The following is a 25,082-nucleotide window of genomic DNA, read 5'->3' as shown; positions in this document are numbered from 1 at the left end:
TTTATATTGAACACCTTCGTGTTTGTGTGTGAATGTTTGTACATCTCACCTTGAATTTACTGCTTGACGAGTGAAACGACCACTTATGCCATCAGCACAACTACCACCGCCACCTTTACTAGATACATCGTTACTTACCGCACTGCCACCACTACTGGTGTAATTGCTATCAGAACTTCTTCCGTCAACGGAAGAATCTGAGCATGAGTTTGCCACCAAACGTCGTGTTGTATAGTATGGGTAATCGGCTAAAAAGTAGGAGAAAAGATAAATAAAATAAATGAGTTAATTTATTATGGATTTTAAAAATAAAGTGGTTTTAGTAAAGTACCCCACCCTCCCGTCATTTTCTCACTGTTTGACTTTTAAGTTTTTTTTTGGCTTTGTAATAATGTGAAATGGGAAATGGAGAATTGCTAAACCTTTTTTCGATCCGGGTTTTGTTAGACATATCTCAAATGGATCCTGCTATGACAATAATCTGCTCTTCAGACATGACATTATCCAAATGATCACATACGGATCAAAATGCGATGAAAGAGTCGACTGTGGAATCTTTTCGGGCGAGTTAAATATGCAACAGTCATTCAAATTGCAGCACAATCCAGACTGAGCTAATGGCAATAATAATAGCCGACAGTATCATTACGACTTCAAGTATACCGGATGTCTCTTGAGGGGATAGCGAGATATTTCACTGTTACCATTAGTTGGGTTTCTGGATATGGGAATACCAGGCATGGGGGTAATGATTACACAAAGTAATTCATTACATGGTCAATTACAATTACTTGTAATGTGTAATTGAGCAATAACCAATTACAATTACTTGTAATTGTAATGGAAATTTTTCCAATTACAATTACTTGTAATGTGTAATTGACCAATAACCAATTACAATTACTTGTAATTGTAATTGAAGTTTTGCCAATTACAATTACTTGTAATTGTAATTGAAATTTTCCAATTAAAATTACTTGTAATTGTAATTAAGGTATTACTAATTACAAATAACATGTAATTATTATTACAAGTAATTGTAATTTGCAAAACTTCAATTACCATTACAAGTAATTGTTATTGTCCAAACTTCAATTACAATTACAAATAATTGTAATTGGCAAAACTTCAATTACAATTAAAAGTAATTGTAATTAGTAAAGCTTCAATTACAATTACTTCAAATGTAATTGTAATTGAAAATATAGTCATTACCCCCCAAGCCTGGGGAATACATATCATATTATTAACTTATAAGTTATAACAAAGCGGTCATGTGAGAATGTGTATACCACTTCAAGAATTGCCGGCTGTATCTTTAGGAGATAGCGAGACATTCCACGGTTGGGAGATGGGAACCAACGAGTGGATGCTCCTGCTTAGATTGCTACTTCTTTATACATAAACGAAGATCACTATAACATTAGTGTTCCTCATATTAAAGGGAAACTTCAACTTACAGCTAATAAAAGATGGAAGAATGAACATACGGATCAAAATCAGATGAAAGAGTGGACTGTGGAATCTTTTCGGACGAGTTAAATATGAAACTGTCTATCAGGCCGCCAGATCACTGCAGCATAATCCAGGATAAATAATGGCCATTAAAATAGCTGTCAGTATCATAGGATATCGGGTGAAAATATCTTATTTCTAACTGATAGCTAAGCGGCCATAAGAGCCCAGCGATCAAAAGGATTTGGTCCTTCGTGGATTCGAAAGGAACGTGTTTTACACTAAACTTAAATAGACTCCATTTCAGAAATCTGATAGCGGTTTTAACTGGTCATTGGCCAGTAGTCAAATATGCTAAAAGTTTAAAACTTCCCTACAACGATTATTTAGGAGCAGGAAAGAGTACACAACCGAAGACTTTCTCTGTTATTGCTCTGCTTTTAATGAATTAAGATTGAAAAATTCTGTTATCGAACGCTTGCAGACAATACCTGTCTGTCTGAATGCAATTTAGGTAACGTCCAGGCATATACTACATTAAAGCAACGGAATGACTAGATTGTAACGTTGACTCTATAAGTGGTACTTTTTGAAAGATTGAAAATTAAGTCCTCTTTCTTGGTACATACTTTATTATAAACATATTGTAGATATGTATGAGGAACTCACTGAGAAAAATCCCTGGAAATATTTGCTTTGAAAGTATCTTGAAGTTATTCAAAAGTAATGAATGGAAATCAATAACATTGATGCCATGACAAGGTTTCGTTAAATTCATTACTTCTGATAGTCTTTTTCAGCACTTCTATGTAGTACTTTTTTCCTTCCTTGAAATTACTTTCAAAAAGTCCATCTTAGCTAAACATTTACTTGTCAATCCAAAATGGAAATTATCTGATTTCAACCAAGAAAATTAGTAATACATTTTTAATTCCCCAACAACAGTCTGTCTGTCAATCACTTGCTTTTGTAACACTGTGCAAAGAAAGACAAAAACCAAAAACCGTAAAAAATACAATAACCATTTTAAGGAATGCTAAGGAATTTTATTTTCGTAAAGTTCAAGGAATTGTCTGGTTGTTAGGTCAACAAAATAAATAAACAAAATGTACTTTACATACAAAATGGAAAACAATAATATTTTGTTCTTTAACTTAAAAAGAAAATAAAGAAATTAAATTAAATATTTACCATTTGATTTTTTAGTAGATAAACCATAATTATAAGGATTTGAAGCAAAGACATGATGAAAATTATAATTATTATGATGATGATTGTCTTCCTGTAAGAAACATTAAAAAAAATTTCATAAATTTCATCACATTATAGAAATTATAGTATTATTATAAATATCTATACCCATTTTAAATAATTAGCTGGTACTAAATTATACAAGGGAAAATTATTATAAATTTCTAACATTTTACGTTTGTTGGCAAATTTATGATCACTAACAAATGGTAAAATCATTTGTTGTTTCCAAAAAAATCAACTGAAATTATATTTCTTTTTTTTACAAAATTTTCACTTTTTAGTGCGTTTTATTGAATTTTAATATCGTTTATATTTTATTGTTTTTCCTAGTCCTACACTAACGAATGTTTAATATATACTGTCTGTTGACGTATCGTGCCATGCATTTGGAAGTGTATTCTATTAACTAGCAGTTATTATACCCTACACCACTTAAGTGGGGAGGGTATATTGGGTTTGTGCTGATGTTTGTAACGCACAATAATATTGGTCCTATACCCACCTTAAAGTATACCAATCGGCTCAGAATCATTTTCTGAGTCGATTTAGCTATGTCCGTCCGTCCATGTAAACCTTGTAATCAAACTACAGGTCGCAATTTTGAAGATAATTCAATGAAATTTGGTACATGATCTTCTATTGTCCCAGGGACGAAGCCTATTGAAAATGGTTAAGATCGGTCCATTATTTCACCTAGCCCCCATACAACTGAACCCCCAATAGGGCTTGTAATCCTTGTAATCAAACTACAGGTCGCAATTTTGGAGATAATTCAATGAAATTTGGCACATGATCTTTTATGGTACCGTAGATGAAGCCTGTTGAAAATGGTTTACATCGGTCCATTATTTCACCTAGCCCCATACAACTGAACCCGCCGAATAGGGCTTTTAAGTTCATAATTATGTTTAATATACTCATATCTCGACAAAAAGCTGCAATAACCAAGTTGTATACAAGACTTGATGACCCCCACGAATTCCATAATAATAGGTTCTCATATGACCCTAGCCCCTATGAAAAGCCCCCATCAAAATTTCACTTAATTGTCCACAATTTTATTCAACAATAAACGGCTTAAGTATGTATATCTAAGGCAAGGTACAATTCAACTTAAATGCTTTATTATGGCAACTAAATCACATTATATTTTTGTCAAAGGTGTAGGGTATTATATGGTCGGCCTCGCCCGACTATAATTTCTTACTTGTTATATACTTGTGTTAGTTTCTCCACTAAATGCATATTGCTACTTTCTCATCAACCCTCCTTTTTCTTCTCGAATAAAACTTTTTAAACCTATAAAATATGTATATGATATGTTTGTTTGTAATATGTTTATCATGAGTGGTATGGGTTGATTTATATAGGCAGGATAGAAGAGAGAAAATAAATTTAAATTTAATGTTCGGCTCTCTATTCGGTAAATTTTGTTTTGAACATTTTTAAATGGTTGCATAGTGTTGTCTAGAAAGTGATTACTAATATTCGTTATACATTAGTTTAAAGTTTGATAGACACTTTATTAGTCCGTTTGGCTGTCTCTTGAGGAAAGTAGTCGGCAATTAAGTCCAGGTTTCAGGATGTCACATGAATTTGTTAGATTTGTTAATATTAATGCGTGAAAATTCCATGACTTACGGGATTAATTTTCAAAATCTCAAAATTTGGGATTTGGCATCCCTAGTAGTTTGTGATAGTTCTACTGCCATTTGATTGAGAAACGCTAATTTCCAATCTGGCCTCAGAATTTCTTACATTTTCGATGATATTTAGGGTGATATAACGTCGATTTTAGAATTTTGTATGAAAAATGTGCGTATTAAACCTAAAATAAATGATTAATATCTTTATGAATACGGGTGTTACCGTCGTCTATTATGTTTTTTCATTTTTCGAGATATCTAAAAAGTATTTTTTTCCAAAAGGCCAGATTCCGATTTCGCGTAGCTTAATCATTTATAAAGCATCTTATATAATAACAGTTTTTTGAACAATTTTGTGATATATTATATGGTCTGGCGTGGCCGATTCATTTTCAATAATACCGAAATAAGGTCAAATAAGGGACCGATTTCAATCATTTTCTACAGTCTTCGTCATTGAATCCAGAGAACAAATTATCTTGAAAATTACGACCTGAAGCGTGCACACAAGGTGTACACGGAGACAAAGACAGACATAGCTTAATCGAATCAGAAAGTATACTTAAGGGTAAAATTTTTGGGTATTACATACATCAGAACATTGTGCAATTTTTAGACAGTTAGTAATATATTTGACGTAGTAGATAATAGGCCCAAATCAGAAGGTCCGGTTGTACGGGGGCTAGAGCAAAAATTGGACCGATGCTAATAAAATTTATTGGCGGGATTAATGTTTGAATTTCATCGTAATACTAGTGTTTAGTATTAGTTAATAATGGATATTCAAGTAATTTTCTTAAGAGTACATAAGAAAAGGCCCAAATCGGAAGGAAAAATTGGACCGATCCTTACAAAATTTATTGTCGGAATTTATGTTTATATAAAACTTATTTATGACAGTATAATTCAGACTTATATAAAACTAAGTTTTGCCAATTTTTGTTGAAATAATAGAACATTTAACATAATTATGAGTTCAAAAGCCCTATTAGGGGGCGTCCGCTTCTATGGGGGCTTGGTGAGATAACTGACTGATTTCGATTACTTTCAAGAACGTTCGCAATTTTTTGAAATAATTTCATGAAATTATCTTAAAAAATGCGATCTGGACACACAGAAAGACAGACAAGCAGACAGACAGACGGACGGACATAGCTTAATAGACTCAGGAAGTGATTATGTGCCGATTGGTATACTTTAAAGTTGGTATAGAAACAATATTTTTGGGTGTGAAAAACATCAGCACAAACGCATAATACCCTGCCCACTATAGTGGTGTAGGCCTCAGTTTCATCTTTCTAAATCCGTTTCATGCTTAATATCGGTTGAGATACAATTAAGTTACTTACTTAAAAGTCCTCAATGGTACGTAATACCGCTTTTTGAGGTGTTTGGTAAACTTCAAAAACAAATTCTTGTAGTACACGATAATAGCTATCAGATAAATAGTATGTAAGTGATACAGGTATTTCTATTTTAGTTTATTTTGTTTCACTGTATCATCCATCACTATCGATGACTTTCCCTCTCAAAATTTACAATAATTTGATCTATAATGTTTTCTAAAATAGCCCAGGAAAATATAAGCAAACTGGAGAATTTGCTTCGTCAAGGACTAAAGGGACGAAAAGTCACCATTAATCCCATGAATGCTTAGATATATAATATGGGAAGTCAAAGGTGAGAAAACACGTTTATTTTTTCGATTTTTTTTTCATTGATCGCTGGCGAAACGCGTCAAATTTTATTATTCTATGAAGATCTAGCCATGTCCGTTCGCCTGTCTGTTGAAAGGACGATAGAGAGTCCGAAAGAAAAGAGCTAGGGAGCTTCCAAAAATATTTTCTATTGAAAATGGGTCAAATCGGTCGATGATTTCACACACAGGTGAAAGATTTTTGTATGCCGAGTATAGTTTTTAAACGTATAAAATTCCCCTTTAGGATTTTTTTGAAAACGGTCCAACAAATTAATACATTAGATATCATAATATGGCATAATAATATTTTGAGAAGATACCAATCTATATATATAAAAGAGTAGCGTTACTGACTGACTGATTCATCATCGCACAGCCCAAACGGCTGAACCTAGAATCATGAAATTTTGACAGTAGATGTGTTTTTGGCTATATAGATCCACTAAGGAGGTATTTTTGGAAATTTGTACATTTAGGGGTAAAAAGGGGGAAAAACGGGTAAAACAGGTTTTCTTAATTATCTTACACAATATTAGTGATACAAGAAAAGTTTTAAATGCACTTTGGTACTTTTTTGAAATTCGTACTTTTAAGGGGTAAAAATGTGCAACAAAGGTGATTTTGGTACCTTTTTTGCCCTTTATAACTTTTGAACTAATTATTAATATTTGGCGAGCTGGATCAAAAGATAAAAAGGTCCTTTTTTAAGGTTTTTATGATTATTTTTTCACAATTCTGGCAAATAAACCATATCATATGAAAGGTCTTTGAAAGACGATTTCAATGACATAACACAGATTTGTATACAATTCCAAAATTATTACAAATGTCGTAATTTTTCCCAAAATGTTTAAGTTTTTCAAATTTTTACATAGAATTATATAATGAAATTAATTGAAATTATTACACTATAAACCTCATACAATTTCACCGAATTGATTTTTTCTTTTTTTCGAAATTCGTTATATTTTGTATTTTATTTTAATATTTTAAACTCAAATTTGTCCCAACTTTTCTGCTAGCTATATTTATCCAACGTACTTAATATGTACATCAGCATACGCGTACTTTCATTAGCTTTACAATGGTATAAAACACTTTATAGTTTCATTCCATTATCAATCAAATTTTTCAGTTTAACTTAAATATTAAAGTTATTGTTTACATTATTTTGTAACGTTTTGGTAGCCTCGAAGCCTATATGGCTTCGATAAATTTAAATAAAATTTGTTCTAGATTGAATTTTGAAAAAAGGAAAAAACCGTTTCGGTAGATTTTATTGAGGATTATTGTGTATTAATTTCAATCAATTATATTAAATTCATCTATGTTAAAATGTAAAAAATCTGAAAATTTTTACGAAAAATTATAAAATTTCGAATACTTTTACTGTTACACAAAAATTTCTGATATGCGTCTCTCAAGGACCTTTCTTATGATACCAATATTTTATATCTTTCCTTTGGAAGAAATATGAAAAAAAAATCATAAAAACCTCAAAAAAGGACCTTTTTATCCTTTGATCCATCTCGACAAATATTGACCGCAGGACAAACATTTTAAGAAACGCTATCTTATAATCAATTAAACTTTAATTTTAGTTAGGAACATCGACACCTTATTTTTCCTTTATACAAACGAGGCCACCCTAATATACATATGCGGAAAAACGATATGCTTTATTGGTACTCAATAAAGACAAATATCAAACGACAAAATTGTGTTCATAGTCAATCTGATTGTCTTCTAATCTTTAAATTAAAAGGGGTTTGGTTCTGGGTTTTGAAAACTCGTTTTCAAAAATAATGTTAAATATTTCATTTGGGATGATATACACATCGTATTATTAACTTCTTACAACAACTTACATTTTCATAATTTTTGATGTGGTTTAGTAAATCGGAGGGATTGCGATATTGTGGTTTAAACACGGGATCATCGGAAGTAGAACTGTTTGTGGAAAATAATAAAAAAATTAATATTATTCTTAAAACACCATAAATTACAATGATTTCGACTTTACCTTCCCTGAGTATTTAAACAAGTAAAACTCTGCATAGCTGATATACGATTTCTGTGAGCTCTACGCTTCAGAGAAGTGGGTGAAACTGAACCAATACCTGCAGTAATCCAATCTATATCCGGTCCTTGTTGACCATTTCCTTCTGTGGTTTTATCAAATTCCTCATTGGTATTACTGCTACTATTGTTATTATTGTTGCTCTCATTTTGAAGTTTCAACTCCTTATCGTGTGTGTTAGCAGTTAATTGTGAGGGTGGTACATGCAACGAATACTGCACTGCACCCTCACTGCTTACCAGTGGCAGTTGTTTGCGTGACAAACGTGTTTTAACTGCTGCCACCAATGCATCACCATCATCACGTGAATTTGCAATTTGTTGCACAACATCCAATACTTCTCTGGCACTGGCAATTTGACCCAATACTGCAAGAACATCTAAGGCCGCTTGACGTACGCGTCTTTTACGATTTATTGCGGCATATGTTGCATTTGTGACACATGTCTCCGTATCAAAACATGTACTGGGAAAGGTCATGAGTGCGAATATGACCATTTGTAATGCATGTTCACGAAACTGTAAATGTAAAAAACAAACAAAGAATTATTATTATTATTATTATTATTATTTTTTATTTGTTTTGCAAAATTGACATAAACTAATAGAATGTATAAATTATTAAATGTTGTCATGTAAAGTGTTTTATTGTGATTGTGTTCATTTTCTGAGGGAAGATATAAATAGCTTTTAATATAAAATAAATGTTTTAGTTATTATTTATCATAATAAATTAACCAGTTATAGAGTGCATTTATTGTGAAAGACGTTGTTAGTACACATTAAATGCATTATGATTGTGATTATTATCCTATATTTATATTGTAGTTATTTGCATTAATGTTAAAATGATAATTATGATATACTAGAATAACCCGGGTGCTTCGCTATACTAACAAAAATTAAATTCATACAAAATTTTTTTTACTTTTAAAGAAAATGTTAATTGACTAAACGTTTTTTTAATCTTTCTGTTTTTTTTATATTCAATATTTTTGAAATTTATCACGTGAATAAATTCACATTCAGTAAGGATCGTGTATTTTTATTTTCATTCATTTAGCTTCCACATTTTCCACATTTCATGTGTTCTGGTTCCCCATTATAAGGAATCCAAAAGGTACTATTTGAAGAATGGAAAAGTATCAAAGAGTCCCCACTTACAGATTATTATTCAGTCTGGACAATGTATGTTCAAATTCAAAAAGTACAATTTGAGAGATAAAAAGTACTAAAAAGTTCTCTCTTAAAGAATCATATTCAAAAAGGACCGAGTATGTTTAATAATCTTGTGTTTTGAATTCATACCATAGAACATACAAAGAGTATCATTTGAAGAAAGAAAAAATACCAAAAGTGGAATAAATTCTATCTTTGTGGAAAGTACTAATAAAATAGTACCATTTTCCCCTTTTAGTCTAGGATAAGACTTTTTCAAGAATTAAGTTTACAAAATATTCCATCTTTAAATCTATATATCGCAGATAAAACTCAAACGATCAAATCTGCATTCATTTGTTCCAGAAAAATTGTGCTTTCAAAAAAGTACCAAACAATTTACCCGAATTTGGTACTATATAGACCTTAGTACCCGAATTCCAAAATAATGTACCAATAGCTTATTTTGTTAACTATTTTTTCAAATTTTATAAAAATTGGCTCAATTAATTTGAATAAATTGAATTTCCCTTTTTTCCCATTTTTGGTACCTTTTCAATAGCAAATATTTTGTTTCAATACATATTAGAAAGTTATTACGTAATTTAATAGGTATATGTACGTCAATAAGCCAAAAAAGTTTTCTTAATGTGCTAAAAAAAAGTACCAAAAATACAGTTTTCTCCCTTTTACACCCAAAAATGACTGAATTTTAAAAAAGTACGAAACAGGTGTCTCATAAATTTGAAAGAACCAGACACCCATCTGCTCATTTTAAGAGTAGATACAGGAGCATTTAAAATGTTTCTTGTATCACTAATATTGGGTTAGATAATTAAGAAGACCTGTTTTACCCGTTTTTTACCCCTAAATGTACAAATTTCTAAAAATCCCTCCTAAGTAGATCTACATAATCAAAAACACATATACTGTTAAAATTTTATGATTCTAGGTTCATCCCTTATAACACCTCTTAAAAGCAACAGGTTATGGTTATAAAAATTAAAATTTTTTTATTCAGAAGAGGTCCATAATTGACTAAATCCCTTATTGAAGGCCGTCTTCAAAATATTACCCTGATGTTCATATTAATATCGGGACATGCTAATAAAATTCAACATAAATCTAATAAATGAAAAAATTCTTACGATGATAACAAAAGCATCGATTCATAAATACCAAAGTTTATTTAAAATGGGGCATTCTTTTTACGGCATATGATGATAGTGGGTATCGAATCTAACTTGTTTAATTTTACAAAAATTTTGGAGCTGTGGCAACACTTATAGTAATCCTCGTACAACAATTCAATCGCTAATTAAAATTTCGTGTCATTTAACTTAAATTTATGACACATATTTAAAAACTAATCATTATTTAATCATAAATAATTCAATTCAAGTAAATCACGTTTAATACATTATTTAATCCTTCATACAGTTGAATTTGTTCCTCACCCAAACCAGCTGTTTTTGTTGTTGTTTTGCACCAAAAAAAAAAAAAAAAAATCAAACCAAACGTTGAACTTTCACTCTTTCGTTTTCAATTATTAATATTCAATTGCATTTGAGTGTAGTGACGACGACGGAAGTTCACCGACATGCAAATGCAATGAAATGCATTGAGCACAAGGTGCAGTTCATTTAAAACAATCATGCAAATCAAAAATTTTTATACCAAATATAAAAAAAAGGGAGTAAGTAGTAAAGAAAGCAGGAAATTAATGTTGGTACTAAATGAAATGAAACCATTAAATATCAAACGAACAAATTGCTTTGATAGCTTGAACTTAGAAAAATACTTCTTTATATACTTATGTATGTTTATGTAGGCAATATACTATGTATAGTCATAGAGCAAGGCACATAGAGCCGAAACACTGTTGTCAAAGTTCTAAATTTGTAGTCAAGATTTTGAAAATGTATTTTTAAATGAAACTATTTAGTGTTTGAGTTTATTTAGAGTTTCCATTCTTTGTGTCTTGCTTTCTCTCTGATTAAAGCTTTTTGTCTGCTACAATAAATCCAAACAAGTGTTTACTTTTTTCATGATTGTCATTGTCTAGCTAAATGACAAAATCAGTAAATAAACATATACAAATAAGTATGTATGCATGTACCTATGTATATAGCATTACAGAAAGAGACAGCGACAAATTACTTACCCTTGAGCTTTTGGCATGTAAAAATTCCTGTGATATTAACTTTAGAATAATAGCAGCCGGCGGTAATCTTTGCATTAAAGCCTTACACACTCGATTTGCCCCTGCACCACCTTGGCGACAGAGACCACTCATAATTTGCATAGTACGGTCTTCTAGATTATCTAAAGGCAGACGTGTTATTAAATTAATTAATAGTTTTCGTTTTTCTTCCGCCACTTCCGTTTTACATTCCGACGAGAGTAGTGTCCGCAATAGAGAATCCAAACAGGGCTGTACACTGGCTAGGTTTTCAGATGATCTTAAAGCCTGTTCCAATTGTAAAACACCTTGCAAGCGATGGCGCCAATTCTGCAAAATATATTATTTTTCAAAGTTAGTTTTGGTGGATGGGAAACTCTTACTTTTCAATTACATTTTATTATCTTTTAATATTTTCATTTAAAAAAAGCAATAAATTAAATTATCTATTTGCAATATTTGCACGTTATATTCTTGTTTTTGTTTTTTTTCTTCTTTAATTGAACTAAACAAACACGCAAATATCTCATAATAAAAATGGCAAAAAACCTTGGTTAACAATTTTGGTATTAAATTTTTAGTTTTTTATTTTATTGTAGTATTTATATCTATTAGTTAAAATTATCTAATTTTTAAATGACCTTTAATTTATGTGCTTGAGCGTGTTAGTTTTATTTCTGTTTTTAAAGAATTTCGTTTTGCTTAATTGTTACAAATTTTATTCATTTGTATAAGTTTATGGAGTTTTAATACCCTACAATAAGCATAAGTATTTTAGAAATATGTTTTTTAAAAGAGCTAAAAATTCACATAATACGATTTAGGGTATTATAATACCTAAAAATCTGTCTAGACTATAGTCTATTTTATAGTCAAGACTAAAATCTTTTCTATAGTCAAGAATAAAATCTTTCCTATAGTCAAGACTATAGACTGTAGCTTAGACTATAGTCTACTCTATAGTCAGGACTATAGTTTATTCTAGAGTCAAGACTGTAGTTTATTCTATAGTCAAAACTATATTCTATTTTACAGTCAAAACTATATATTATATAGTCAAAACTTCAATAGTCTATACTATAGTCAAGACTATAGTCTGCTCTTTAGTCAAGACTATAGTCTACTCTATAGTCTAATCTATAGTTAAGACTATAGTATACTCTGTAGTCAAGACTATAATCTACTCTGTAGTCAAGACTATAGTCTACTCTGTAGTCAAGACTATAGTCTACTTTATAGTCAAGACTATAGTCTACTCTCTAGTCAAGACTATAGTCAACTTATTAGACAAGACTATAGTCTACCCTATAGGCAAGACTATAGTCTACTCTATAGACAATACTATAGTCTACTCTATAGACAATACTATAGTCAAGACTTTAGTCTCCTCTATAGTCAAAACTATATTATACTCTATAGTCAAGTCTATAGTCTACTCTATATTCAAGACTATAGACTACTCTATAGTTAATACTATAGTCTACTCTATAATCAAGACTATAGTCTACTCTTTTTTCAAGATTATAGTCTACTCTATAGTCAAGACTATAGTCTAATATATAGTCAATACTTTAGAAAAGACTATTGTCTACCCTATAGACAAGACTATAGTCTACCCTATAGGCAAGACTATGGTCTACCTTATAGACAAGACAATAGTCAATAGACATAATCTGTACTTAAGTCTAGTTAATAGTTATAGTTCTATAGTCAATACTATAGTCTACTATATAGTCAAGACTATAGTCTGCCCTATAGTCAACACTATAGTCTACTTTATAGTCAAGACTGTAGTCTACTCTATAATCAAGACTATAGTCTACTCTATATTCAAGACTATAGTCTCCTCTATAGTCAAAACTATAATCTACTCTATAGTCAATACTATAGTCTACTCTATAGTCAATACTATAGTCTACTCTATAGTCAAGACTATAGTCTATTCTTTAGTCAAGACTATAGTCTACTCTATATTCAAGACTATAGTCTAATCTATAGTTAAGACTATAGTATACTCTGTAGTCAAGACTATAATCTACTCTGTAGTCAAGACTATAGTCTATTCTGTAGTCAAGACTATAGTCTACTCTGTAGTCAAGACTATAGTCTACTCTATAGCCAAGACTATAGTCAACTCTATAGTCAAGACTATAGTCAACTCTATAGTCAGGACTATAGTCTAATCTATAGTCAAGACTATAGTCTACTCTGTAGTCAAGACTATAGTCAACTCTATAGTCAAGACTATAGTCAAGACTATAGTCTACTCTATAGTCAAGACTATAGTCTAATCTATAGTCAAGACTATAGTCTAATCTATAGTCAAGACTATAGTCTACTCTATAGACAAGACTATAGTCTACTCTATAGTCAAGACTATAGTCTACTCTATAGACAAGACTATAGTCTACTCTATAGTCAAGACTATAGTCTACTCTATAGTCAAGACTATAGTCTACTCTATAGTCAAGACTATAGTCTACTCTATAGTCAAGACTATAGTCTACTCTATAGTCAAGACTATAGTCTACTCTATAGTCAAGACTATAGTCTACTTTGTATTCAAGACTATAGTCTACTCTATAGTCAAGACTATAGTCTACTCTACAGTTAAGACTATAGTCTACCCTATAGACAAGACTAGAGTCTATAGTCATAATCTGGACTTAAGTCTAGTCAATAGTTAAGACTATATAATTTTCTTTAGTGGGACTATAGCCTATTCCATTGTCAAGACCTTAGCCTTAGTATAGATATTCAATAGGCAACCCTATAGTTTATTATATAGTCCAAACTGTAGTATATTTAGTAGTCAAGACTATGTTCTAATTTATAGTCATTCTGTCTACAGTGAAGACTAATCTTTAGTCAAGATTTCAGTCTAGTATACGGCCAAGATAATCTGGGCAATAGACAAGACAATATTCCTATCTATAGTGATGAATATAGTCTAGTATACAGTCAAAACTATAGTCAGTGTTATAGTCAAGACTAGTCTTTAGTTAAGTTTACAGTCAAGACCATTATCCAGTATATATGTCCATGATAGATATATAGTAAATAATAACGACTGTAGTCAAATTTATATTCCAGACTTTAATCGGTAGGCTCTAGTCCATTAATTAGAATGTACTTTTTAGTGGTGTCTTACTAGTCGTATTTGTCTCTATTGAATTAAAGTTTCTTTAACCTTACAACACGTGCTTAGTTATTTCTACGTTTTATTTTTCGATATTTCTTTGGCATTTATTATTCAGTGCTAACATTCTTTAATTTAGTTAAGTTTTTTATATGTAGTTTATTTACTAAGTATTCTGCTGGTCAGCGTTTTAATCGATATTTTATTTACTTATTTTTTGTTTTTTGTTTAATACTAAATACATTTTTTTTGTTAAAGGCCACTTAGATAACAATCATTGTCTATGTCTTAATACGTTTAATTGTGATTTTAAATTTCCAGACAAGTGGTTGTAAAGAAACGTTTTCTCAATACTTAAATGAAATATAATGAATTGATTTAGCGTATGATTACTATTTCAATACGTATACGCAACAGGACACCAATCATGTAATAAATTTTAAATGCCATTGTGTACCTTAGCGTATGATTGATACCAAATAACACTCATACGCTTATTGCAACAAAAGGTATTGTTAAAGTGAGAACAATTAAATCAATTTTTCCAAAATATTTTACTAAGTACATTGAACTATTAATAATTATGAATATTATAATTTTGTATTATTAATTTCAACATCATAAGTTTCATTTGAATACATGTGTCACTGTAATTTAGTCTTAATCTACCATGTTAAAATTTGCATAAACAAAAAAATTTTGTAAAAAAAATTTAAAGAAAAACACAAAAATGTAAAAACGGGTATATTAAAGTTAATGCATATTAAAGCATGTGATTATAATTACTTAAACTGCACAATGAACAAAAAACCCCAAAAGAAATAAAACAATTTAAGTTAACCTACTTTTTAGGTGGACATAATAGAGTCACAAAACGAGTACAAATCAAATTACATGCCAAATAAAAATAAAACATAATTTAGCTTTAAACCAAAAACCCTCAAATAAGCTCTGAGAAAGACTTCATAAAAATAATAAGAACAAACAGTACATACAATGTCCCTGTAGCATTATCCTTACTGTTTTTTTAGCATTTCTGTTTCTTTTATTTAATTTTTCTGTTGATCCTTAAATTCTCCTTTGAAAGTAATTTCCGGTTGTAATAAATGCGGCACGTCATACACTCACACACGTTTTAATATTAGAAGTGTTGAGTTGTATTTGTATTTTCTAAGTGGTGGCATTTTCAAATGTTCTGACAACAACTCTTCCCGAAAAAAGCAACAAATATTTATGTGTTTGCAGTTATTTAATGTTTTATTATATTGTTTTCTTACTTTTTCGTTATTTTGTTTTTGTTGTATGACCTAGATTTTAAGTTCTTTAAATAAATAAACTGGCTGCTGTTATGAGTATGTTGGCAGTTTTTTCATAAATTGTTGGTTGTTTTTCGTTTTCTTATGAGTAAGAAATAAAATTAAAGAAGAGGAAATAAACCGGCGAATTTATCGCGTGTATGAAGAAATGACCAGTTAATGTTATTATTTTACAGTTGTTGTTTTGTCATTAGGGTTATCAGAATGAAATGATTTTTTTGTGCAAAAATGTACTTCAGACCAGATTATAGACTGGAATGAAGACCAGATTATAGACTGGAATATAGACTAGACTGTAGATTAGACTACAGACTAGACTATAGACTAGACTATAGACTAGACTATAGACTAGACTATAGACTAGACTATAGACTAGACTATAGACTAGACTATAGACTAGACTATAGACTAGACTATAGACTAGACTATAGACTAGACTATAGACTAGACTATAGACTAGACTATAGACTAGACTATAGACTAGACTAGACTAGACACGATAGACTAGACTATAGACTAGACTATAGACTAGACTATAGACTAGACTATAGACTAGACTATAGACTAGACTATAGACTAGACTATAGACTATAGACTAGACTATAGACTAGACTATAGACTAGACTATAGACTAGACGATAGACTAGACTATACTAGACTATAGACTAGACTATAGACTAGACTATAGACTAGACTATAGACTAGACTATAGACTAGACTATAGACTAGACTATAGACTAACTTAGACTAGACTATAGACTAGACTATAGACTAGACTATAGACTAACTATAGACTAGACTATAGACTAGACTATAGACTATAGACTAGAATAGAGACTAGACTATAGACTAGACTATAGACTAGACTACTAGACTAGACTATAGACTAGACTATAGACTAGACTATAGACTAGACTATAGACTAGACTATAGACTAGACTATAGACTAGACTATAGACTAGACTATAGTACTAGACTATAGACTAGAACTATAGAACTAGAACTATAGACTAGACTATAAGACTAGACTAGACTATACGATACTAGACTATAGACTAGACTATAGACTAGACTATAGACTAGACTATAGACTAGACTATAGACTAGACTATAGACCTAGACTATAATAGACATAGACTAAGACTATTAGACTATAGACTAGACTAATGACTAGACCTATAGACTAGACGATAGACTAGACAGACTAAGACTAGACTATAGACTAGCTATAGACATAGACTAACTATAGACCTTAGACTATAGACTAGACCTATAGACTAGACTATAGACTAGACCTATAGACTAGACTATAGAACTAGACATTAGAACTAGGACTATAGCCTAGACTATAGACTAGACTATAGACTAGACTATAGACTAGACTATAGACTAGACTATAGACTAGACTATAGACTAGACTAGGACTAGACTATAGACTGACTATAGACTAGACCATAGATAGACTATAGACTAGACTATAGACTAGACTATAGACTAGACTAAGACTAGACTATAGACTGACTATAGACTAGACATAGACTAGACTATAGACTAGACTATAGACTAGACGATAGACCTAGACTATAGACTAAGACTAAGACTAGACTATAGACTAGACCTATAGACTAAGACGATATAGACTAGACTATAGACTAGACTATAGACTAGACTATAGACTAGACTATAGACTAGACTATAGACTAGACTATAGACTAGACTATAGACTAGACTATAGACTAGACTATAGACTAGACTATAGACTAGACCATAGACTAGACTATAGACTAGACTATAGACTAGACTATAGACTAGACTATAGACTAGACTATAGACTAGACTATAGACTAGACTATAGACTAGACTATAGACTAGACTATAGACTAGACTATAGACTAGACTATAGACTAGACTATAGACTAGACTATAGACTAGACTATAGACTAGACTATAGACTAGACTATAGACTAGACTATAGACTAGACTATAGACTAGACTATAGACTAGACTATAGACTAGACTATAGACTAGACTATAGACTAGACTATAGACTAGACTATAGACTAGACTATAGACTAGACTATAGACTAGACTATAGACTAGACTATAGACTAGACTATAGACTAGACTATAGACTAGACTAGACTATAGACTAGACTATAGACTAGACTATAGACTAGACTATAGACTAGACTATAGACTAGACTATAGACTAGACTATAGACTAGACTATAGACTAGACTATAGACTAGACTATAGACTAGGCTATAGACTAGACTATAGACTAGACTATAGACTAGACTATAGACTAGACTATAGACTAGACTATAGACTAGACTATAGACTAGACTATAGACTAGACTATAGACTAGACTAGACTATACTAGTCTATAGACTAGACTATAGACTAGACTATTGATTAGACTGTAGACTAGACTATTGATTAGACTGTAGACTATACTATAGACTAGACTATAGATTAGACTATAGACTAGACTATAGGCTGTATGTAGTCTATTATAAAGTCCAGAGTATAGTCTAATCTATAATCTAGAGTATAGTTTATCTACAGCTCAGAGTATAGTCTGTATACCAAAGGTTATAGTCTAGTTTATAATCCAGACTATAGTCTATTTCATAGCTCAGACTTTAATCTCGTATATTTTCCATATTATAGTCTAGTCGGTAGTCCAGATTATACTCTAGTCTGTATTTAAAGTAAATAATTGGTTATCACAAAAACTACAATTTGTAAGAAAATTCGGTAGATATTTATGAATGCTATCAAAACACTTTTAAAGTTTCTTTTTTCTTTCATAAATAACTTTAATATTATTCATCATAGTTCCCTTAAATATGTCCTCAAAAAATGTTACCTAAAGTAACTGACCTCAATTGTTAACAATCATCACAGTCAGCATGCAATCCCACACGCATTTTATGTATGTATATGTACATTTGTACTTTAATTTGTGCAGGAACCAAAAAATCCTGATTTTGTTTTTTGTTAAAGCACCAACTTCCTTTAACAAGGAATTGTGTGTGTTTTTAGTGTATGGGTCAGTAACCAACAAAACAAGTATTTAAATTTGAACATTTAGTTCTTATATTGACGAACAAAAACAAACAAAAAAGTTACTAGATTCCTTAATTTACGAAACATTTAATTACGAACTTAATTTCACTTTCGTTTGGTGAGGAATTGGGTTAATTCTATTAAAACATGTAAATTATCGAAAATATCATTTTAATTGCATTAATAGAGATGTTAATCGTAACGTTCTGATTTTAATTTCGTTTTGTAAAGATTCAAAGAAATCTTTAAAGTAAAGTAAAAGTGTGTTAATAGAACTTTTGTTTTTAGGACATAAAAGCTATAAAAATTTGAATTATTTCCTTTTTTGGTTAAGATTAATTGTGATCTAAATTATTTAATTTGTTTGTGTTTGGGGTGAAACAACTTTGTTATATTTTTATATATTTTTGTACAAATTGTGTGCATTTTTCGTCTTATGAGTGGTTGTGGGAATGTTATTTTCTTGATGTAGGGTAAAATTACACACATTTTTATACATACGACAATTGAAATTGTTCGTGTTTAACTGTATTCAAAAAATTGTCATACAAATCAATATGGGTCAACTATAAATTTATTGACCTACTTCATGATTATTTTAAAAGAAATTGTTTTACAATTAATAATTAATACATTTACCTAAATGTTTGGTTTGACCAAGAACAGAAACTGTGTCGAAAATAATTCGTAAGTGGGAACTGTAAAGAAAAATGTATACACTTTTAAAAGAAAATAAGTAAACCAATGCATAATATGATGAAAAAAAAACTACAAATGTAATCATTATTTAAAGCACGCACAGTTCTTAATTTACAATAACCATAAAAATATGGATATTAATTTTTATACTATATATTTAAATTATTGCATATATTAGGAACAAAACCACAGAAGAAAAGTAATATATTCGTACAATACTAATATGAGTAATACTAACATACATGAAAGTACATACAACCAGAAGAACTAACCACAAATAATTATTAATTTAATGGAAACATACAAAAGAAACGTGGGTGAATCAATTTAAGACTAAAATTTAGTCTACAGTTTAGTCTATAGTTCAGACTTTAGTCAAGTCTATAGTTCAGACTATATTATAGTTACAGTCTAGACTATGGTGTAGTTATGGTCCAAACTATATTCAAATTTTAGTCCAGACTACAGTCTAGTTACAGTCCAGATTATAGTTTAGTTACAGCCCAGACCATAGTCTAGATATAGTCCAAACTATAGTCTAGTCTATACTCCCTTCTTAAGTTAAGATTATAGTCCATCTCGTTGTTCAATCTGTAGCCCAGGCCATAGTATAGGCTATAGTTCCGAAGATAGTCTAGTCTTTAGTCCATACTATAATATAGTCTACAGTCCAGATTAAAGTATAATCTAGCACATACTATAGTCTAGTCTATAGCTTAGACTATAGCCCGATCTATAGTCTAAACTATTGTCTATAGTCCATACTATAGTCTTGTCCAAATTAAAGTGTATTCCAGACTATAGTCTATTATGTAGTACCTACAATAGTTCAAACTATAGTTTAGTCTTTTGCCTAGACGCAGTCTAAACTGTAGTTGGGATTATAGACTAGTTTATAGTATGTTCTATAATTCCGCCTAAAGTATAGTCTCTACTCTAGACTATAGTGTAGTATTTAGTCCAGACTATGGTCTCACATATACTTATATTTCAGACTATAGTCAAGTTTATAGCTCAGACTATGGTCAGTATATAGTTTCGATTAAGCAGTATAGACTATAGTAGTAGTATAGATTATAGTCTACTCTATAGCCCAAATTGTAGTCTAGTCTGTACTCAACACTGTAGTCTAGTATATATTCCTGACTATAGCATAGTATTTACCTTAGACAATAGTGTAGTCTATAGTCTAGATTATAGTTAAGTCTATTGTCCAGACTATTGTCTATATTATAGACTACATAGACTGGTCTATAACCTACTATAGTATAGTATATACTCTAGACAACAGTGTATTCAGTATATAGTCTCGATTAAGCAGTATAGACTATAGTAGTAGTATAGACTATAGTCTACTCTATAGCCCTGATTGTAGTCTAATATATACTCATCGCTGTAGTCTAGTATATAGTCCTGACTATAGCATAGTATTTAATTTAGACAATAGTGTAGTCTATAGTCTAGATTATAGTTTAGTCTATTGTCCAGACTATTGTCTAAATTATAGACTACACAGACTGGTCTATAACCTACTATAGTATAGTATATACTCTAGACAACAGTGTTTTCTTCAATCCAAACTATAGACTAGTCTATAGTCTTGTCCATTGTCCATACTATAGTCCAGACAATAGTATAGAGTCTAGTCTAGATGATACTTAAAAAAGCTAAATTTTTTAAGAATGAATTGCCAACAATTTCCTCTGTAAGTGCAACAAGTGTGTTAGTTATAGCATAGAACAACTAATTTCTTTTATTGACTTATTAATCGACCGTCGTTGGTATATGAGCAAACGCAGAGAACAGTCAGTCATAAAACAAATAATATACAATTCACCCAAAACCAGGTATACAGTATCCGTTACACAATTATTCTTCAATACATAAAAACATGTGAATATACAATTTATGTACATGTTTGTAAGTAAATATATGTTACATGTACTACTTATGACTTCAAATACAACTAAACTAAAGTTACATACATTCATATATATATATTTATTTATTATGAGAACTGGGTCATAAGGATGTTTTATGATTAATAAAACCGGTAATATTTAATAAAATCGACATGTATGTATATGGTGTAAGTTATTGTACACAAACATACATATATACGTAACAAGTAAAATATAATAATATCCGACTCTATGATGATTTAATACCCTAAACATGATTTTAAATTAAATTTTAAAAGAAGTTCTAAATGCGTACTAGGTCCTATATTGTTATTGTCACAGAGTTTGTTAGATGAATAAATGTCACTATTTAAATGAATTTTCATATTAATACCGTCGTTATTACTACAAAATATTGTAACCTAAATAGATTATTGCGGGGAATGTATAATGAACTCAACATTTGCTGCAATCGTTATATTCATAAATGTGTGTAGAACAAAACATTTAGTGATGTAGGGTATAAATAAATACATGAAAATATTGTTGTGAATGTAGACCTATTTTTTATCTGATAAAAATGTTTGTATGTATATTTAGTATTATATGTACAATACCCCAGTAAATAAAAAACCCTTTATTATTACCTTAACTATTAAACACATAGACATTGACGCGTCACAGACACTACTAAATAAATAAACGTGTTGGGTATCTATAAGATAAAAATAAACATTTTGAATTTATTTGTAATAAAAATAAACAAAAATAACTTTAAAATACCCTACTAGATTTTATTGGGAATGTGGGTGATGGATTACACATGTTTGGATTAATGTATAGTAAAATAGTTTTCTATTTAACAGAATTAAATAACAAATTTCAATATTAAGATAACTAAAACATGTAAGAGTGTTATATTCGGCTGTACCGAATCTCATATACCCACCATCAAACAGTATGCTGTAAAAGGTATGCTCTCATATAAAAATCAGGGTGATATTTGGAATATGGCTTAAGTCAATTATGGACTGAGCTCTTTTGAACTAACAATATATTAATTTTTAAAAACAAAATATTTTAGTTTAATTTTTAAACCGTGAGCGTATGAGTAATATCTCATAAAATTTTGTACATAGATTTCGTTTTGTATAGAACTTCTTTATGCCAAATTTCATCACAATACTCGTATTTTAATAACCAAAACTCTTTCCTGAAGGAAGCCTTTTAAAGGGGCTAGGGTCAGTTATATATAAGTCCTCATTGAATTCGGAATGAAGAGTTATGTGAGGTATGGTCAATTATTGATCTATCCTCATAACTTTTTGTAGACCGATTTTGGTTCATATAAGACTTATTTACATTGAATATCATCGCTGTACTCGCATTTTTATGCCAGTAATTAGCGTTAGCGTTATTTTCTAAAAGGGGCTTATATGGGGGGGTAGGGTGAATTACTGACTCCTTTCGCATGAAATTCGGTAGCAAAGTTAACATTCGTATAAAAGTTTCTTATGTCGAATTTCATAATCATATTTCATAACTCGTATTTTTAAGCCAGTAATGGCGTTACAGCCATTTTCTGAAGGGGACCTCATATGGGGGGTAGGGTCAATTATGGACCGATCCACATAAAAGTTGGTAGAGAGATTTTGGCTCGCGAAAAAATTAATTGTGTAAAATTTTATTGCTATATTCGTATTTTTTAGCCAGTAATGAACGTTAATGTCATTTTTTGAAGGGGAACTTGTACGGGCGGTAGGGTCAATTATGGACTGATCCTTACTAAATTTGGTAGAGAGATTTTGGCTCGCATAAAGCTTATGTGTGTCGAATTTCGTCACTATATTCATATTTTTAAGCCAGTAATAAGCGTTAAAGTCATTTTCAGAAGGGGTCCTTATATGGGGGGTAGGGTCATTTATGGGCCGATCCAAAAAAAAGTTAGTGGAGAGGTTTTTGGCTCGTAAGAAACTTACTTGTACCGAATTTCATCGCAATACTCGAATTTGTAGGCCAGTAATGAGTGTTAAAGTCATTTTTTGAAGGGGACCATATATGGACCGACCCTCATGAAACTTGTTTGTGTCGAATTTCATCGCTATACTCGTACTTCCAAAACAGTAATGGAGGCTATCCACAAACGTGGACTGATATTGCCCATTTTCAATACCAAACATATCTTAGCAATAGAGAATATTTATGAAAAATTTCAACTGTGTGGTCGTGGCCGTGTGGTCCCTATCGTGATTTCAACAGACAGGCGGACGTGGCTAGATCGTCTTAGAATTTAATAAGGACCCAGAATATATATACTTTTATGGGTATATGACCAATATTTCGATGTGTTACAAACGGAATGACGAAATCAATATACCCTCCATCTATTTTGATGTTGGGTATAAAAATTGTTGGCACTGTTGCTATTTATTAATCGAGTTCCCATTCAACCGGATTCCACAAATAGACCTTTGGATCTCATAATTTTGATAAATATACTCATATATCCTCTAATAATAATACTGAAACGTATTTATCGAATTTACAAAAATCGCTCCTTAGTTTACCTACATAATCAAAAAATACAAAATACAGCCGTTCGGATTATGGGATGATTAATCTGTCAGTCAATAACGCGACTCTTACATACCCAACAAAAATCGGTAATGACTTGTAGTTACAATGATTCGGTAATGACTTTAGTTACACTATATAATTTTAAGTTAAAATAATTTTAACACTGACATGACATTGGATGCAAGTACTTACCACGCTCGCTTACAAATAGTGAGTAAGGTAAGTGCTTACTACGATCGTCTGCAAATATGGAGTTAGGTATGTAAATAGTTTTGTTTTTAACAAAAAATTTTATATGAGGGTACGTCTAGTACGGCTATTATTATTTTTCACAAAAGGAAATATTTTGTTCGTTTATGTTAAAAACAAAGTTCGAAAACAATATATCAATGCTAACAAGTGGGAAAGTATAGTCGGGCATGGCCGACCATATAATAATTTTACCTTAATTCCAAAGTATTTAAGCAGTTTATTGATAAAAAACAAATTTTCTAAATAAGGCTTTATATAGGAGTATAGGTCAAACATGGGCCGACGTAATTATGGCATAAAAAGCCCAAATCGGGAGGTACGGTTGTATGGGCGCTAGGTGAAATAATGGACTGATTTCAACCATTTTTAATATTCCAAATCCAAATTTCATCAAATTGTCTTGAAAATTGCGGACTGTACCTTGCGCACAAGGTTTACATGGACAGCCAGCCAGCCGGACAGACGGACATGTCTTAATCGATCAAAAAAATTATTCTGAATCGATCGGTATACTTTAAGGTGGGTGTAGGACCAACATTTTATCTTGAAAATTGCGGCCTGTACCTTGCGCACAAGGTTTACATGGACAGCCAGCCAGCCGGACAGACGGACGGACGGACATGTCTTAATCGATTAAACAAATGATGCTGAA

General features: G+C 30.9%; 1 protein-coding gene across 1 annotated transcript in view; it reads right to left on the bottom strand.

Annotated features, from left to right (window-relative positions):
• The window catches only part of LOC119616100, a 54,977-nt gene that overhangs the window by 26,999 nt on the left and 2,896 nt on the right, over positions 1–25,082 (bottom strand). The window contains exons 2-6 of the mRNA XM_037972278.1: positions 11,456–11,803; positions 8,078–8,652; positions 7,923–8,004; positions 2,647–2,737; positions 50–248 (exon numbers count right to left, since the gene is read on the bottom strand). Of these exons, the coding sequence (XP_037828206.1) occupies positions 50–248; positions 2,647–2,737; positions 7,923–8,004; positions 8,078–8,652; positions 11,456–11,803 (1,295 nt within the window). The remainder of the gene's footprint in view (positions 1–49; positions 249–2,646; positions 2,738–7,922; positions 8,005–8,077; positions 8,653–11,455; positions 11,804–25,082) is intronic.

Source organism: Lucilia sericata, unplaced genomic scaffold (genome assembly GCF_015586225.1).
Source record: "Lucilia sericata isolate MDLA Ls3-8-SP2 unplaced genomic scaffold, ASM1558622v1 Contig000057F_arrow, whole genome shotgun sequence".
In the NCBI taxonomy this organism is placed as follows: Eukaryota; Metazoa; Arthropoda; class Insecta; order Diptera; family Calliphoridae; genus Lucilia; species Lucilia sericata.
This window is presented reverse-complemented; position numbering and strand designations above follow the sequence as displayed.